Source organism: Phyllobates terribilis, unplaced genomic scaffold (assembly GCF_046119375.1).
Source record: "Phyllobates terribilis strain yellow unplaced genomic scaffold, ASM4611937v1 Scaffold_2__4_contigs__length_985480577, whole genome shotgun sequence".
In the NCBI taxonomy this organism is placed as follows: domain Eukaryota; kingdom Metazoa; phylum Chordata; class Amphibia; order Anura; family Dendrobatidae; genus Phyllobates; species Phyllobates terribilis.
The window spans coordinates 148,865,558-148,884,297 of NW_027362762.1; the positions used below are offsets into that span (position 1 = coordinate 148,865,558).

The window sequence follows — 18,740 nt, forward strand, 5'->3', positions numbered from 1 at the left end:
ATAGAATTCATATTAAATAATGTTCTCATTCGAGGATAATTTTTATAAGCAAATAAAGGGCTGTGCAATGGGGACAAAGGTAGCCCCAAGCTACGCGAATATCTTCATGGGACGCTTTGAATCTTTATTCATCACGTCTTCTCCTCTAACCCAAGGCCGTATACGATTATATCGTCGTTATATCGATGATTTGTTCTTTATCTGGGAAGGGACGGAGAAATCAGCCCAGGATTTCTTTGATATTTTGGATAATAACCCATGGGGTCTTAAGTTCACTGTATCCATGTCAAGTGACTCCATACAGTTTCTTGACTTTGTTTTAAAATTGGATGATTTGGGGAAGGTTCTCACATCCACCCATTTTAAAACCGTGGATGTGAATAGCTACCTCAGATTTGATAGTGGCCATCTTCCAAGGTGGATTAAGAACATTCCGTATGGCCAGTATTGGCGTATACGGAAAAATTGTACGCAGGATGAAGATTTTGAAAAGGAGGCTGATGTCCTAAGAAATTGATCAGGGATGCACATAAAAGAATTAAGCCGCTCAGTCAGGAATTATGTTTAGCTCGAAATTCAGGCCCTAAATGTGAGCATGCGAATATAGGATATAAAGACTGGAGTTTAGTGACTACTTTTAATAAATCTAGAGTGTGCATACAGAAACTATTAAGTCGTTATTGGTGCGTCCTGTTGGCAAATGCTTAGACAAAAGCGGATCCCCCATGTAAACCCAGGATTGTTTATAGGAAAAAAAATTGAAATTTACGGTCCTTTATATCGCCCAGTAACACGACATTGAAATCTGCAGCTTCAGCACGGGGATATGGGAGGCAAAGACAAGGAGTAGGTTGTTCTGCTTGCAGATCTCCTGGCTGTTTATGCTGTAGTAACATTAAGCATGGGGCAGCAACCACTGGTGAGCAATTTCCCATTGCCTGTAAAGTAGACTGTCATTCTGACTATGTGGTCTACTTGTTGCAGTGTGGATGTGGTTTGCAATATGTGGGCCGTACCATACAAAGAATGCAGGCCCGCCTCTAATATTAAGAATGGATATGTGCAGCATAGTGTCTCCAAGCACTTTCTGACTACCCACCAGAGAGATCCCAGTAGCTTGAAACTCATAATTTTAGAACAAGTCCCTGATAATGTAACAAATCGGCTTAATTATCTTATGAAGAGAGAGAATTTTAGGATTTTTAAATTGGGTACATTATATCAAGAAGGACTGAATTTAGCAATTGATAATGTGTGCAGATTAATTATTAATAATAAATAAATTCTATATATATATATATATATATATATATATATATATATATATATATATATATATATATATATATATATAAATAAACCCCCCCCCCTCTTTTTTTTGGGGGGGGGGGGGGGGTGGTTCGAGGTGTATACTCAGGATATGCCCCACTAATTTTTATGTAATATGTTCATTTATCCTTATTTGTATATGCATTTTCACATGTATGTATTTTTAAGGCATTGCTGCTAATATTTGCATCTTCTAAGTTTATAATGTGTAGTTATTGACCCGTAATGCTTTTTTAAGTCCTCTTTGTTATTAAATTGTAATTGTCTTTCTGAATGGTGATTGAGGGGTTAAGTACCAGAAATTTCCTTGGTACCTCCCATTGAGTTCCTTTGCTTTATGTATAAAAGTGCCTGTATCTGCCATTTTTCCCATAACTCCACCTTATGAAGGCAGAAGATCGCTGCAGAAGCGTGTTGCGGGCATTAGACCTTCAATAAAGAGGTTTGTTTTATCCTTTTCCAGCGCCTTGTCCAGATTCCAGCGCCCCACTGACCCCCTCTATTTGCACATTGTTCACTTTTCCCTCGGGAGTTGTGGCTCAGGGCTGCGGATATCTGGATACATTTTCAGCTGCAGGACCTGTAGGACCTGCGATGATGTCATCACCCACGTGATCCCACCCGGAACCACGTGATTGGAAGCTCCGTCTGCTAACCCAGAGGAGACGCTGAAGGCATTGTGGCAGCGCTATCAGCTGTTATACCTGGGTTGTGCGGTCTGCACAACCCACTCAGGTGAGCAGACCACTGTATCTGCACACATATTTCACGTCCATACAGGCTCACACAAGCACCGCACTTCTCCACCCCACCCCTTTTTTTGTCTTCACAATCCAGAAAGGTCAGTGGCTGGATGAAAGATGTAAGAGTCTGTCTGGATCCCAGAAACTCACTCAGCTTTTATGCACACACATTGATTACAAGCAAACAGGTGAGGATGTTACCTTTAGTAGCCATTCAAACCCATTTGTGTCAAATTCTGAGCATGTTATCAGGCCAAAATCACCAGGGTATGTGAACTTTTGATCAGGGTCATTTGGATGTTTTTGGTTGTCATTAAGATTTAAAAAGAGAAAACACAGTAGTTTGACAATAAATGGCTTCACCCAACCAATAACCATGAGTGGAGAAAGGTTTTTTTGTTATCATTCATATTCTCTGAAACAAGGCCAAGAAAGCAAAAATTCTGCCGGGGTATGTAAACTTTTCAGCACGACTTCCCATTCGCCTTTAAAATAGAGACTTTACTCGGATTCCCCTGACAAACTCCAACATATATTGTCATACAGGTTCTCAATAAGGCACCATGCATCAGCAGATAAAGCTCACAGGTCTGACAGACACTTCTTGTGCAGCCATAGTGTTTCCCCACAAAAGCAGACATGACGCAAATGGTGCATTTCTGTGCACTGCTGGTTCAGACAGCCATTCCCAATACCGTAAGGTGATAAAGAATAAGGGACTATATGAAAACTACTCCATATTCAGACTGTGCAGATTGCATGGTGTAAAATCCATTAACTTTCCTTCTTACCGATCTTTCCATTAAGAGTGAATGATTACAATCCTGAATTCTCTCTGCAAGGTTGTTTACTTCACTGTAAGGAGTTTGTCCTGGACTGTATGCAAGAGATCTGCAGCTCCTTATAGTACTAACAGAAGAAAAGTGAAAGCTGACAAAGAATATACATTTTTTGTTAAATTTATTTATTTCCCAGACTTCAACAGCAGGTCGTGCGGCAGGAGAACCACCCCCCAAAACAGAGCAACCAGCCACTGGTAGATATACAGGAACCTGAAGAACAGGAGATACTTCACATGGCAAACAGGATGAGGAAAGCGACCATGAGACAGAACAGACCCATAGCTTCAGACAGGGCAAAGCCCAAGATGGCGTAGGAGAACAGCTGCTGCTTAAGAGATGGGTTCCTATAGAGCAGAGAGAAGAAAAGTGGAATTTTTTATTTTTTTAAATGCAAATTACAATACATATATCCTACAGAAAGTTATTAATTACGAAATCTGCATGATTTAAAAAAAAAAAATAAAAAAAAAAAATGATATGTGCACGCTCCGGGAACAGCAGCACCGAAATTGCTGCAACGGCGCCGATGCAGGAGGTAGTAAATACAGTTGTTATTTGAATTGGGGTCCTGCATCGATTACTCTGGGATTATCCAGTAGTGGGAGGCACTTTTAAAGCCTAGAGATTGATTTAAACATTGGAAAATGTACCAGAATTAACTGTATTTTGCTTTTGGCAATGTCATTAAATGGGGATTTTACAGTGTTAAAGTCAGCAGCAGATTCTTGATGTCAGCATATAGGAAATGACTGAAATCTGCAAAGCAAAGGTTTTATTGTGGATCTTTTAGGCTGGGTTCCAAAACATAATTTACTACATATGAACCCAGCCCAAATGCATGATAACATTTAGGCCCAGATTACTTAAACCAATTACTCCATAATTTTGTCATAAAACACCTTGGGAGGAGGGGGGGGGGGTGGGGGAGTAGGAAGTGAGAAGATGCAAATTTTGCAACTTTAGATGTTTCATGCTAATTTCAACTTCACCAAAATGCAGCTGGAGGTCGACATGAGACCACAGCTGATCTAATTCAAGATGACGTGGCGTTCCTTAGACCAGGACTGGAGTAAGATTTAGATTTGTGGCGAGATGTACGGAGGCACACGCCACTACTCAGCTGCACAAAATACATTAAGAGGTGCTGATCTCGGTCTTTATGAACCGGGACCTTTGTGTTTTCCCTTAGGGCTCAGCTGAAACCACAGGCCTTTATCTAGTCAGACACTATAAAGCAGGCTATAGACTGATGTTAGACAACTGGGGATGCTAGACATGAGGCCATTCTACATACAATTTACATTCCTGGTAGCATCCTTATTTTGTGTTCGTACACAATGGAAATGTTAAAATAATGGCCAAAAAGAGAGGAAGCTAGTCGAGGGTCCTACAAAGGGGGTTTTAAATATCCTAGTTGTGAAAACAATGGTTGCACCAACCTTCTTTAGATACGTCTCCTTTCATAGTACAATCATTAAGCCAAGATGACTGACAACAGACGCTAGTAGGACTCCAGCTTATAAGCCTGACATAACATTAAATGGAACCTGCCATCTGATTCGTGCTGTCCGAATTGCAGGCAGCATGAATCACAGCCACATAATTTATCTCTGAAGCACCAGAGAGGAGACAACACCAGTCCAGCTCTGCTAGAGGAGGTGACCCACAGGTCTCACACTATAGTAGAGACCTATCAGACAATCACCTGCAGCAGCACTGGGAAGAGACCTGTCAGTCACCTACTGCAACGCTGAGAGAAGTCGGCCGGGGGCGGCTCCGGACTAGTCTCCTCTCTAGCTGGATGCAGTCGTGAGCAATGCCAGTTCGTGGTTTGGGCAGCATGAATCAGATGACCCATTCCCTTTACAGGGACGGTCAGCACAGAATGACTGTTCAACGAAGTCCCACTGCTCGGTGCTCCATGGCGGAGCCAATCATTTAATACACCTTCCCACCTGCTTGTTTTCCCTCCATCTCCACCCCCCTCTTTGATTGACAGCTCTGGCTTCATAGGGCCAGAGAAGGGAGGAGATAGATGGAAACCAGCAGGTGGGACGGTGCATTTAACTGATTGGCTGTTCAAACCAAGTACAGGTGCCTGGTTCTTCATGGCCAGTCTGTGCCGACAGAGTCCCTTTAAAGCTTTTTGGCATTACAAAACGATTATGGCCAGGTCTGGAACAGGTCTATGCTATGTCTAGTTATTAAAGTGGTTGTCCACTACTAGGACAACCCGTTCTTGAACAAAATGTTTGGCCCCAATATAAAAAAAAAAAAAAAAAAAAAAAACACACCACCTTATAGGCACCTCTTGTGCCAGCACCGTTCCAGTTGTGTCGGCACTCACTGTCCCCAGAGCTCTGGTGAAGTGAAATGACATGTGATGCCAGAGATGTAGTCCGGACCCTGACTAGAGAAACATTTCTGGATGAGGCGCACACCAGCTGTAAGATGCACCACATTCATCAAAGGCCTCGTAATAAATTTGGAGCTTCTTACTACAGCGCAATGGAGTCATAGTCTAAATAAGGCCTAATAAGTATTACCATCAGTATCAAGGCCTTCAGACAGTTACATATGGTTGTGTACCGCTACAGAGAGCAAAATAACCAATTGGTTTGCTGGGTGCTAGTCAGAAGAAAACCTATAGTATCTGATGATAATGTACAGATAATCTAATAACAAACTTCTTAAAATTCCTCTACCTGGCATATCCGATAATGAGGCTACCGAACACTGTACCAATACCAGCACCAGAACCGGCTACTCCTACAGTGGCAGCTCCAGCACCAATAAATTTTGCAGCAGTATCAATATCCCGGCACACAGCGCTGCTCTGAATTCCTCGAGCTGGAACCAGCGCCATCTGGGAAAAACACAAGCAAGAAGAGCATTGACAAAACAAAAAGATGCATTAGTAATGCAAACAGTATGGACCTGGCTCATTGGGCGAAAGCTCAGCGCATACAAAAAACATATCTATGGACACATTTACAAGAAGCTACAGTCATGGCCAAAAGTATTGAGAATGAGACAAATAGTAATTTTTCCAAAGTTTACTGCTTCATTTTTTGTAATGACAATTTGCATATACTCCTGAATGTCAAAGAGTGATCAGCTTAACAGCAATTACTGTACTTCCAAAGTCAATATTTGCCCAGAAAATGAACTTTAACCCCCAAAACACATTTCAACATCATTGCAGTCCTGCCTTAAAAGGAGCAGCTAACATCGTTTTAGTGATTGATCCATTAACACAGGTGTGGGTGTTGATGAGGACAGGGCGTGCGATCAATCAGTCATGATTAAGTAAGAATGACATCACTGGACACTTTAAAAGGAGGCTGGTTCTTGGTATCATTGTTTCTCTTCAGTTAACCATGGTTATCTCTAAAGAAACACGTGCAGCCATCATTGCACTGCACAAAAATGGCCTAACAGGAAAGAGTATCGCAGCTACAAAGATTGCACCTCAGTCAACAATCTATCGCATCATCAAGAACTTCAAGGAGAGAGCTTCCATTGTTGTCAAAAAGGCTCCAGGGCGCCCAAGAAAGACCAGCAAGCGCCAGGACCGTATCTTAAAACTGTTTCAGCTGCGGGATCGGACTACCAGCAGTGCCGAGCTTGCTCAGGAATGGCAGCAGGCTGGTGTGAGTGCTTCTGCACGCACTGTGAGGCAGAGACTCTCTGAGCAAGGGCTGGTTTCAAGGAGGGCAGCAAAGAAGCCACTTCTCTCCAGAAAAAACATCAGGGACCGACTGATATTCTGCAAAAGGTACAGGGAGTGGACTGCTGAGGACTGGGGCAAAGTCATTTTCTCTAATGAATCCCCTTTTCGATTGTTTGGGACATCTGGAAAGCAGCTTATTCGGAGAAGAGGTGAGCGCTACCACCAGTCTTGTCTCATGCCAACTGTAAAGCATCCTGAAACCATTCATGTGTGGGGTTGCTTCTCAGCCAAGGGAATCGGCTCACTCACAGTCTTGCCTAAAAACACAGCCATGAATAAAGAATGGTACCAGAATGTCCTCCAAGAGCAACTTCTCCCAACCGTCCAAGAGCAGTTTGGCGCCCAAAAATGCCTTTTCCAGCATGATGGAGCACCTTGCCATAAAGCAAAGGTGATAACAAAATGGCTCATGGAACAAAGCATAGAGATTTTGGGTCCATGGCCTGGAAACTCCCCAGATCTTAATCCCATTGAGAACTTGTGGTCAATCATCAAGAGATGGGTGGACAAACAAAAACCAACAAATTCTGGCAAAATGCAAGCATTGATTATGCAAGAATGGACTGCTATCAGTCAGGATTTGGTCCAAAAGTTGATTGAGAGCATGCCAGGGAGAATTACAGAGGTCTTGAAGAAGAAGGGGCAACACTGCAAATATTGACTTGCTGCATTAACTCATTCTAACTGTCAATATAACCTATTGGTACTCATAATATGATTGCAATTATATTTCTGTATGTGATATAAACAGCAGACAGGCACTAATAAAAACCAGAGGCCAGCAGATCATGTGAAAATATAATTTTGGTGTCATTCTCAAAACTTTTGGCCATGACTGTAGAAATGATCTATTGGCTGACTTTGCATTTTCTTTTTCTAACAGCTTCCAGATCGCCCATAGACTAGACGTCCAGACAGTCCGGCTGCTATTCCGCAGTGATGTTCTAAAACGTCACTGTATAGGAGCGTGGCTATACGCCATCATGTAGCGGAAGCCCCACAGGGAAGGCGCAGATGATTTATTACCATCTGTGCCGTCTCCATCGCTGCACACACAATGCTAAAGAAGCGCAGTGTACACACTAAAGGCTCGTGCACATGACCGTATTTTCGGTCACACTGCTATCCATTTAAAAAAAAAAAAACACAGATCGCACTCGGACCAATGTTATTCAATGGGCAGTGCAAATGAACAATTTTTTTTCTCACTGACTGAATCGGCATGTAAAAATCGCATTAGGTACGATTTTCTTTGTAAACTGGATGAGGCTCACCTTATCAAGTCAATTGATATGAGGTTGGGGGGACAAAGAAAAAAACAAAAAACGGATGCCACAGTTTACCATTTCATTTTTAAGGATATATTACAATTCTGTGACATAGGAAACTTAAGTGTTCTTGTAAATGATTAATAGCTGCTGCTATAAAAAAATAGAGTGTATGTGGTCTGCACACGGATGGCAAGTGAGAAAGATATCGTTTCACTTTTCCAGAAGAAACTCTGAATGATTGCTTATACACTCATGTGAACCTACCCAATTAGGAAGGGGTGACGGCGCTTCCTCTTCTACAAAGTGGTCTTGTGATCGCTGTATATATTTTGAGGGAGCAGGAGCTGCTGGGTCATAAGAAACCCCACCAACTCTGCTGTACAGCCAAGAGGCTCCATTTCCCCTGTAACTGGGGCCGATATACCAGCCTCAGTTACAGGAGAAATAAGATGAAAATGAGTATTTGAAATGCCCTCCAAAGGGTCTTTTATGGCCTTATGTGGGGCACAATTTGTATAAGTGAATAAAAAAAAAAAAAAAAAAAAAAAAAAAAACAGGTGAAAAAAATAAATAAACTAAAAGTGCAGCAATAATAAAAATGGTAATAATACATTGGTGAGGCCTAGTGCCAGTTAGTTAGTAAGTTAGTGTAGTATTCGTGTAGGGAGTACAATTGGAGAAGGAAGGTTGAACTTGATGGACCTAGGTCTTTATTCAACCTATGTTACTATGCCTGAATAAATGGCCCAGTCTTTAAATAGTTAAACCGGCATAGAAATAACAATTTATGCTTATCATAATTTTTACAATTTTATTAGCACCATTATGGGTTTAACGTAAAAATTATTTGCATAATGCAGTATTACCTTACCTGAAATGATTACAACATTACATTAGGCATCCATGAGGGCAACCCATTAATACTGGACAGCACTGGGGGCTGTTTTCATAAAACCAGGCAGCTCCAGCGATGCCGTGCTGCAGTAAGAGCAGGCAAAGTGCGCTAACAAGGTTAGATGGCAGGATCGTTACTGACCATTACAATCACCCATCGCTGGTGACTCCTACACATCGCTGCTGACAGATGCCTCCCCACCCAATTACCTAACACTCTGGACTCATGTACAGTACAGACCAAAAGTTTGGTGAGCTTCAAGAGGTAGTCACCGGAAATGGTCTTCCAACAATCTTGAAGGAGCTTCCAGAGATGCTTAGCACTTGTTGGCCCTTTTGCCTTCACTCTGCGGTCTAGCTCACCCCAAACAATCTCAATTGGGTTCAGGTGACTGTGGAGGCCAGGTCATCTGGCGTAGCCCCCCCATCACTCTCCCTCTTGGTCCAATAGCCCTTACACAGCCTGGAGGTGTGTTTGCGGTCTTTGTCCTGTTGAAAAATAAATGATGGTCCATCTAAACGCAAACCGGATGGAATAGCATGCCGCTGCAAGATTCTGTGGTAGCCATGCTGGTTCAGTATGCCTTCAATTTTGAATAAATCCCCAACAGTGTCACCAGCAAAGCACCCCCACACCATCACACCTCCTCCTCCATGCTTCACGGTGGGAACCAGGCATGTAGAGTCCATCCGTTCAGCTTTTCTGCGTCACACAAAGACACGGTGGTTGGAACCAAAGATCTCAAATTTGGACTCATCAGACCAAAGCACAGATTTCCACTGGTCTAATGTCCATTCTTTGTGTTCTTTAGCCTAAACAAGTCTCTTCTGCTTGTTGCCTGTCCTTAGCAATGGTTTCCTAGCAGCTATTTTACCATGAAGGCCTGCTGCACAAAGTCTCCTCTTAACAGTTGTTGAAGAAATGTGTCTGCTGCTAGAACTCTGTGTAGCATTGACCTGGTCTCTAATCTGAGCTGCTGTTAACCTGCGATTTCTGAGGCTGGTCACTCGGATAAACTTATCCTCAGAAGCAGAGGTGACTCTTGGTCTTCCTTTCCTGGGGCGGTCCTCATGTGAGCAAGTTTCTTTGTAGCGCTTGATGGTTTTTGCAACTGCACTTGGGGACACTTTCAAAGTTTGCCCAATTTTTCACACTGACGGACCTTCATTTCTTAAAGTAACGATGGCCACTCGTTTTTCTTTACTTAGAATTTGTATTATGGCAAGAAAAAAGCAGCTAAGTCTATTCAGTAGGACTATCAGCTGTGTTTCCACCTGACTTCTGCACAACACAACTGATGGTCCCAACCCCATTTATAAGGCAAGAAATCCCACTTATTAAACCTGACAGGGCACACCTGTGAAGTGAAAACCATTTCCGGTGACTACCTCTTGAAGTTCATCAAGAGAATGCCAAGAGTGTGCAAAGCAGTCATCAAAGCAAAAGGTGGCTACTTTGAAGAACCTAGAATATAAGACATATTTTCAGTTGTTTCACACTTTTTTGTCAAGTATATAATTCCACATGTGTTAATTCATAGTTTTGATGCCTTCAGTGTGAATGTACAATTTTCATAGTCATGAAAATACAGAAACATCTTTAAATGAGAAACTTTTGGTCTGTACTGTATATTTCCTCACTCCCCTACAGTTCAGACTCTTCTACTGTACAGATATATTTAGAGATAGAAGCAGCAATATATTCTAATGGAACATGAGAAACTTTGAATTTGGACAGTTTTACTTCAGCTATTCTAATCTTAACCCTGTTCAAGACCTGGACATTTCTCATTTTGTTTCAAGAGCCATAAACTTTATTTTTCCAGTGATACAGCCCTTCCCCATTGTACATTTGGCCTGTGCATCTGCACTACATGGTAGACTGTGTAAAGCACGTGTCTGCAGAGAAGAGGATGTTTAGGAGTTGCCCGTACCTGCTCTGTCTTGGCTACAGGATGGCTCAGCAGGGAGGTGGAGAGAGGTCTGCAGAGCAGGCACGCTCCATTCCTCACCTGTGGAGGAAAAGAAACAAGAGGTTACGTATGAGAAGCAAAAACCTTTGGAAGAGAACTGTCAATCACCTAGAGCAGATGTGCTGGGGACATGATAGTAACTGTACACTATTATCTCCATGTTACAGCTTCTCCTCCTGCCCTTGTTAGTGCTGCCTTCCTCAGACAGAACAGCTCTCCAGTCTATTAAATGGTTATTGGTGGGAAACAAAAAAAGTATGTGACCAGATCCATCCATCAGTCTCATCCAATACAAAAGCAGCTTTAACAGGTTCTGTTTTTTTAATTGGATGAGGCTGAAGGACAGGTCCCGTCACAACCTCCTTCATCAGAATCAAAATTTTGTGAACCAGGAGAGCTGTGCAATCTGTGAGAAAGGTGGCATTGACAAGTACAGGAGGAAGAAACTAATACTTATATAATGGTAAACGTCCCCAACACATCTGTTAAAGGGAATCTGTCACCAGGTTTTTGCCACCTAATCCAAGAGCAGCATAATGTAGATGTCCTGATTCCAGCGATGTGTCACTTACTGAGCTGATTAGTGTAGATTTGTTAAAGAAAAAACAAAAAACACTTTAAATCAGCAGGAGATTATCACTAGAGGACTAGTAAACCTGCTGCCGTGTAGTTCTCCATATCCATGAGATCTGTACAACTTCACCCACACCACTGATTGGCAGCTGTCTGCCTATGCACAGAGTACACAGAGAGTTGCCAATCAGTGGTGTGTGGAGTTATACAGAGCTCAGCATTAAAAGAACTGGTAGATCTGCAGCAGATAAAACAGTGATTATATCAATATAACACCAAGCAGCCCAGTAAGTGACATTACTAGAATCAGGGTCTCTGCCCCTACATTTTGCTGCTCTCAAATAGAGCAGCAAGAACCTGGTGGACAGATTCCCAGTAAAATAAAGATAAAGTGGACAACCCCTTTAACCACTAGATCTCCTCCCTCAGCAGAAGAGTAACTAGTGATCACTGCTTTCCATACAGCGAGATGGCAACTACATCCTTCAGAAGATCTGGATATGTACTTGTAAGGCATCATTCAGATGGCCACAATGAGGGCGATTTTAGCATCTGCATATACAACGGGCCTGATTTATGCAAACATTCAATGGCATATTGAGAGGATTTGGGTTTTTGTTTATATTAAAAAAAGGAAATTTGACAGTTGTCCCAATGCATATATACCAATAAATACAGAAACTAGTTCTGGAATAGCATTTCTTACAATCCTGTATTGTCCAGCTCCTCTGTTACGCCTCCTGGCTGCATAAATTGGCAAACAGATGTTACCAATCCACTTGGCAATAGTAGGCAGTGTCAGTCTAAGGACTCACCCAATTGACAATGCAAAAATTAACAAGTGTTTGTTAGCATTCTTATATTTCCAGGAAGAACAGAGGAACAGCACATCATGTTCTAAGAGGAGATGCTACTGATTTGCCATTTTAGGGCAATAAAAGCAAGTACAGAACAGACGTCAGGAGAGAGGGCAGATCCTGGAAAATGAAAGCTGTGCTGCGGGAAACAAGGCCAGCTTTACTGCTACACCAGATCGATAAGTAAATCATTGTTTTCATCGACATGGAATACACTCCCCACCCGTGCGGACCTGGCCGCCAACTAAAAAAGCTGCTGCAGTATAAAGCACTCACCAGGGATGGGTTGGACATAAGCCTGACACAAGCGTACATTGTTCTGGTAAAGTGGACGGACTGGATGCAAAAGAAGCTGTAAGAGAAGGGAGAAAGACATCACATGCATCACACATACCCAGAACTCTGCTCTTACAGTTTTATTCTGGGCAACTTCCTGGAAGTTTCGATTAATAAAAAAAACAAATCCCGCTTCCACCTCATACTGACAGACAGCATCAATGAATAAAACATATGTCAATCATGATCACAGGATACGATCAAAGCCAGCTCCATAAGAGGATTAGGATGGGAGTCTGATGCAGTGTGAACTTCGCAGATAACCGCTCTGGTGACAGCAGCCTCCAGAGCCCCTGCGATTCCCTATGGGGGGGTGTGTATGTGTGTGTCACCCTGCAGCATTAGCAGCGATTCCTTATTGGGGCGGGCAGTCACCCTGCAGCAGTAGCAGCGATTCCTTATTGGGGCGGGCAGTCACCCTGCAGCAGTAGCAGCGATTCCCTATGGAGGGGGGGGCAGTCACCCTGCAGCATTAGCAGCGATTCCTTATTGGGGCGGGCAGTCACCCTGCAGCAGTAGCAGCGATTCCCTATGGAGGGGGGGGCAGTCACCCTGCAGCATTAGCAGCGATTCCTTATTGGGGCGGGCAGTCACCCTGCAGCAGTAGCAGCGATTCCCTATGGAGGGGGCAGTCACCCTGCAGCAGTAGCAGCGATTCCCTATGGAGGGGGGGGGGGGCAGTCACCCTGCAGCAGTAGCAGCGATTCCCTATGGAGGGGGGGGGGGGGGCAGTCACCCTGCAGCAGTAGCAGCGATTCCCTATGGAGGGGGGGGGGGCAGTCACCCTGCAGCAGTAGCAGCCATTCCCTATGGAGGGGGGGGGGGGCAGTCACCCTGCAGCAGTAGCAGCGATTCCCTATGGAGGGGGGGGGGCAGTCACCCTGCAGCAGTAGCAGCGATTCCCTATGGAGGGGGGGGGGCAGTCACCCTGCAGCAGTAGCAGCGATTCCCTATGGAGGGGGGGGGGGGCAGTCACCCTGCAGCAGTAGCAGCGATTCCCTATGGAGGGGGGGGGGCAGTCACCCTGCAGCAGTAGCAGCGATTCCCTAAGGAGGGGGGGGGGGGGGGCAGTCACCCTGCAGCAGTAGCAGCGATTCCCTATGGGGGGGGCAGTCACCCTGCAGCAGTAGCAGCGATTCCCTATGGAGGGGGGGGCAGTCACCCTGCAGCAGTAGCAGCGATTCCCTATCGGGGGGGCAGTCACCCTGCAGCATTAGCAATAATTCCCTATGGGGGGCGGCCACTATGCAGCATTAGCAGTGGTTTCCTTGCACCCCATCCGACCAATCAGCATTACACTCCCCATTGCATTCTGCAGCCTGAGCTCTGCACGGACAGGGACATGCACAAGGTCATATTACCAGCATAGACAGCACTGACCGCACCACCACGTATCCCGCCGCTGACACCCGTTCACTACAACTATGCGAACCCCTGAGCCAGCTCACAGCACCGCAGTCGCCCCCAGCTCGGCAGCCGCGGACCTAGACTCCAGCAAAGTAGGGCCTCACCTTGGCGGGGAGAGAATGAAGGAGCGCGACCACACTGCGCACGCGCTGATGAATGCCTTTGACAGGAGAGAATGCGCATGTCCGTTCACCCAGAGCGGCTCTCGATAAGTCCCATAGACCGAGAGCTTAGACAATTATTTACAGCGACATCCAGCGGCTAGGAGAATAGAGGCTGCACGGGATTGGACGATCGTCTGTTCAGTGACGTAAGCGCGTTCACAGACTCGTTTCACAATGACTTTCAAACAGTGCAATGACGTGCGTGACCAGTGAAGGTTATCAGAGCTGGGTGTGCGGAGCATTGTGTGAGCCGCCGTTATCTGTGCACAGCGTCACTTATACACTAGTGTGGGCACAACGTCCACTATGCATAGAGCCACTTATACACTGGTGGGTGTGGGCACACCGTCCTCTGCACAGCGTCACTTATACACTGGTGGGTGTGGGCACACCGCCCTCTGTGAACAGTGTCACTTATACACTGGTGGGTGTGGGCACACCGCCCTCTGTGAACAGTGTCCCTTATACACTGGTGGGTGTGGGCACACCGCCCTCTGTGAACAGTGTCACTTATACACTGGTGGGTGTGGGCACACCGTCCTCTGCACAGCATCACTTATACACTGGTGGGTGTGGGCACACCGCCCTCTGTGAACAGCGTCACTTATATACTGGTGTAAACACACCGCCCTCTGCACAGCGTCACTTATATACTGGTGGGGGCACACCGTCCTCTGCACAGCGTCACTTATATACTGGTGGGGGCACACCGTCCTCTGCACAGCGTCACTTATACACTGGTGTGGGCACACCGCCCTCTGCACAGCGTCACTTATATACTGGTGGGGGCACACCGTCCTCTGCACAGCGTCACTTATATACTGGTGTGGGCACACTTCCCTCTGCACAGCGTCACTTATATACTGGTGGGGGCACACCGTCCTCTGCACAGCGTCACTTATATACTGGTGGGGGCACACCGTCCTCTGAACAGCTTCACTTATATACTGGTGTGGGCACACCGCCCTCTGTGCATAGCGTCACTTATATACTGGTGTGAACATACCGACCTCTGCACAGCGTCACTTATATACTGGTGTGAACATACCGACCTCTGCACAGCGTCACTTATACACTGGTGTGGGCACACTGCCCTCTGTGAACAGTGTCACTTATACACTGGTGTGGGCACACCGTCCTCTGCACAGCGTCACTTATATACTGGTGGGGGCACACTGCCCTCTGTGCACAGCGTCACTTATATACTGGTGTGGGCACACCGCCCTCTGTGAACAGTGTCACTTATACACTGGTGGGGGCACACCGCCCTCTGTGCATAGCGTCACTTATATACTGGTGTGAACACACCGACCTCTGTGCACAGTGTCACTTATACACTGGTGGGGGCACACTGCCCTCTGTGCACAGCGTCACTTATATACTGGTGTAAACACACTGCCCTCTGTGAACAGTGTCACTTATACACTGGTGGGGGCACACCGCCCTCTGTGTTTAGCGTCACTTATATACTGGTGTGAACATACCGACCTCTGCACAGCGTCACTTATACACTGGTGTGGGCACACTGCCCTCTGTGAACAGTGTCACTTATACACTGGTGGGGGCACACCGTCCTCTGCACAGCGTCACTTATATACTGGTGGGGGCACACCGCCCTCTGTGAACAGTGTCACTTATACACTGGTGTGGGCACACCGCCCTCTGTGAACAGTGTCACTAATACACTGGTGTGGGCACACCGCCCTCTGTGCACAGCGTCACTTATACACTATGAGCACACCGCCCTCTGTGCACAGCGTCACATATACACTGGTGGGGGCACACCGTCCTCTGCACAGCGTCACTTATACACTGGTGTGGGCACACCGCCCTCTGTGAACAGTGTCACTTATACACTGGTGTGGGCACACCGCCCTCTGTGAACAGTGTCACTTATACACTGGTGTGGGCACATCGTCCTCTGTGCATAGCGTCACTTATATACTGGTGTGAACATACCGACCTCTGCACAGCGTCACTTATACACTGGTGTGGGCACCCTGTCCTCTGCACAGCGTCACTTATACACTGGTGTAAACACACCGACCTCTGTGCACAGCGTGACTTATACACTGGTGTGGGCACACCGTCCTCTGTGCACTGCGTCAATTATACACTGGTGTGGGCACACTATCCGCTCATGGTTCATTTTTTGTCTCAGTTTTGCAAAAAATTAATGCAAAAACTGCAGTTTTGACATACACGTGGGTCTGTGGCCGGCACATGTACATGGGGATTTGTGTGTAGCTGTAGAGTGCCGCATTCACTACAAGCTAGCCCAGAGCTGAGTTTCCAAGAATGCTGTGCACTATTGTGTACTTGTGAAGGAAAAACCTGTGGTTGTGTATGTGGCACCCCTGAGGGTTCGGTCGCCACAGAGGTATTGCATCTCATCCAGAGGTGTGGTACCTCACTCTCAGGTAAGGAAGGAGTATGGCTCAGGATCCTAACACCAGCATTCACTACACTACATTTCCGGGGCACAGGGCGAGATTGCTCCTACGGGAGAGCACAGTCCCTGATCCCTGGCTGGAGTGGGGGAAACCACCTAGAGAGGGGGAACCATGTAGTGGATGGGGTGGAGGAAGTAGATCCTGGGAGCACTTGAGTAGAAGCAGTATAAAATAGAGACACCATCTTAGAGTGAGAGAGTTCAGTGAGTTCAGTCAGAGGAGGAGAAGTGAGGGAGCAGAGGCTCTGTATGAGCTCTTCTCCAGAGGCGGGCCTAGCCTGTGAGGCCCAGGACTGAAGGAGAGAAGAGAGGAGTGGGAGCAGGAAGGCTCCAGGAACCGAAGGGACCCTAGGAGTACGGGCCGTGCAGAAGGCCACCCGTACTCCCGCTGCTACCAGGAGGTAGAGGGGTCAGGCCAGATAAGGGGAACCGGACCCTCAACTAGCGGAGAAACAGCAAGGCTCAACTAGAAACCGGAGGCTGCAGCACTTTATGTACCGTAAGCCAGAAGTCCACACCAGTCTCACTAAGAAGGTAGCCACATAGGACCCAGGGGACGGAACACACGTCGCCCGCCAAGGCCCGAGGGTACCGGATAAAAGTGTCACTGGGTGTGAGGTGCAGGGAGAAGGCCAGAGAAAGGACACACAGAAGGGGGTCCTGTTAAATACTCCGAAGTTACCTGGGGATCGGCTGAACCCCTCAATGAGTGAGCACAGAACGACGAGGGCCATTATATGGGTCCCTGTAACAAGAACTGCAACAACTGTGAGTAAAGGTCTTGAGACTGCATTACACGGACTCTGTGTTCATTACTGACTCCCTGCACTACAACCACCATCATCCACCCACACTGCCCTGAAGCTACACTCCTCCTGTGGGGAGTAATAATACCCTTGCTGCCATACCACCAGCTTCGGAGGACTGTTCCGTAGCGGCGGCCTCATTAGCCACACTCCACAGGTGGCGTAGTCGGACATTATATCACCTACATATATATATTACCCCTGGATTGACCGGACCGGGTCACTGCCACTGTGACTACAAACCCCAGCATCTACCGGCCCGGCTCCGGGTACCCCACGGCTCAGGGGGCGCGTCATGTATGCATAGAAGTGTGCTGCAAAGAGATCTAATCTGTGCTGAATTATGCTACTGAAGAGACTGACGTTACTGTGCCTGCTTTAATAGACTGTACTGTGGTGAAGCCTGTTGCTTCAAAGAGTTAAATGGTACTGGCCGTACTTGATTAAACTCCACTGTTCAACTGTTTATGAAGACTCTTGTCAGATGTGTCTAGTCAGCCATTGAATATATCGTGTGCCTGAGAGAAGCTGCCGCCTATGTTAACCCTGGGTAACAGTTCCCCCATGATTCCTACGAATTCATGAAACTCATCTCGCCCCTATATGAACCTAGCGGCGTGCGTGTAACACACACCTCCTGTGCTTCAACTGGTCCTATATAGCTCAGTACTTGCCTGTCAACATGACACTTCGGCCAAAATACAGATACCAGAGCAGCGGCAGAGAGTCGGTACTGGAGCTGGGGAGGGTGACTACATGCTTTGTTATTCTACATTACAGAAATTGTTTGGGGTCAATTTTTCTAAAAGTGAAAAACCCGTTTAAGGATATGTGCACATGGTGCGTTTTTGATGCAGTAAATCCGCGTGGAATTGGCCTCAAAAATGCATTGCAAAACTTATCCCATCATTTTCTATGAGATTTTGCAAGATCTGTGCACACAATCAGGATTTTTCCTCACAAAATTTAATGTGCATTAAAAGAAGCAGTATGTCCATTCTTTGTATGTTTTTGACTGCGTTTTTCCCATACAGTGCAATGGAAAAAACGTATAGCAAATCCACAGTCACAAACGCTGCAGATTTTCCGCAGCGTTTTTTCTGCCAAGAGGTGCAGAAACGCTGCAGAAACTTCTGCAAGCAAATCCTGATCGTTCTCACATACTGTAAGACTTAATTTTCTTGCAATGACTTTTGCTGTAACAGAAACCGCTATCTATGGACATATCATTCAGATAGTAGAGAATATCTGTGCATATTGTGGAGAACATCATGCTGTCACTTTCTTTTTGGAACCTTTGGCAGTTGAATCATCTGTATCTAACAATGACAATCTCTTTATTTTGCTGCAGCATTAGAGA

The 18,740-nt window shown here is 45.9% G+C and overlaps 1 protein-coding gene across 3 annotated transcripts; it reads right to left on the minus strand.

Moving 5' to 3' along the window:
• Nucleotides 1–3,015: 3,015 nt before the first annotated feature.
• ATP5MC2 (ATP synthase membrane subunit c locus 2) lies at nt 3,016–14,183 on the minus strand. 3 transcript variants are annotated; one of them, XM_073662973.1, is made up of 5 exons: nt 14,063–14,183; nt 12,492–12,567; nt 10,747–10,824; nt 5,620–5,780; nt 3,016–3,258 (listed from the first exon to the last, which is right to left on the minus strand). In XM_073662973.1, the coding sequence occupies exons 2-5, from the start codon at nt 12,528–12,530 to the stop codon at nt 3,144–3,146; spliced, it is 393 nt and encodes a 130-aa protein (XP_073519074.1). In that variant the 5' UTR covers nt 12,531–12,567; nt 14,063–14,183; the 3' UTR covers nt 3,016–3,143. The 3 variants fall into 3 exon arrangements, with proteins under 3 accessions (XP_073519074.1, XP_073519071.1, XP_073519072.1); XM_073662970.1 differs by having other exon boundaries at nt 13,932–14,072; XM_073662971.1 differs by lacking the exon at nt 14,063–14,183 and adding an exon at nt 13,913–13,970.
• Between the last annotated feature and the right edge of the window lie 4,557 nt (nt 14,184–18,740).

Bases quoted from the DNA above. Each gene is read 5' to 3' on its own strand.
- ATP5MC2 (XM_073662973.1), bottom strand. From the start codon at position 12,530: ATGTACGCTTGTGTCAGGCTTATGTCCAACCCATCCCTG. The intron at 5,781-10,746 runs GTACGGGCAACT...TGTTTTTCCCAG, and splicing joins CTGTAGCCAAGACAGAGCAG to ATGGCGCTGGTTCCAGCTCG. The intron at 3,259-5,619 runs GTAGAGGAATTT...TCTGCTCTATAG, and splicing joins CTCATTATCGGATATGCCAG to GAACCCATCTCTTAAGCAGC.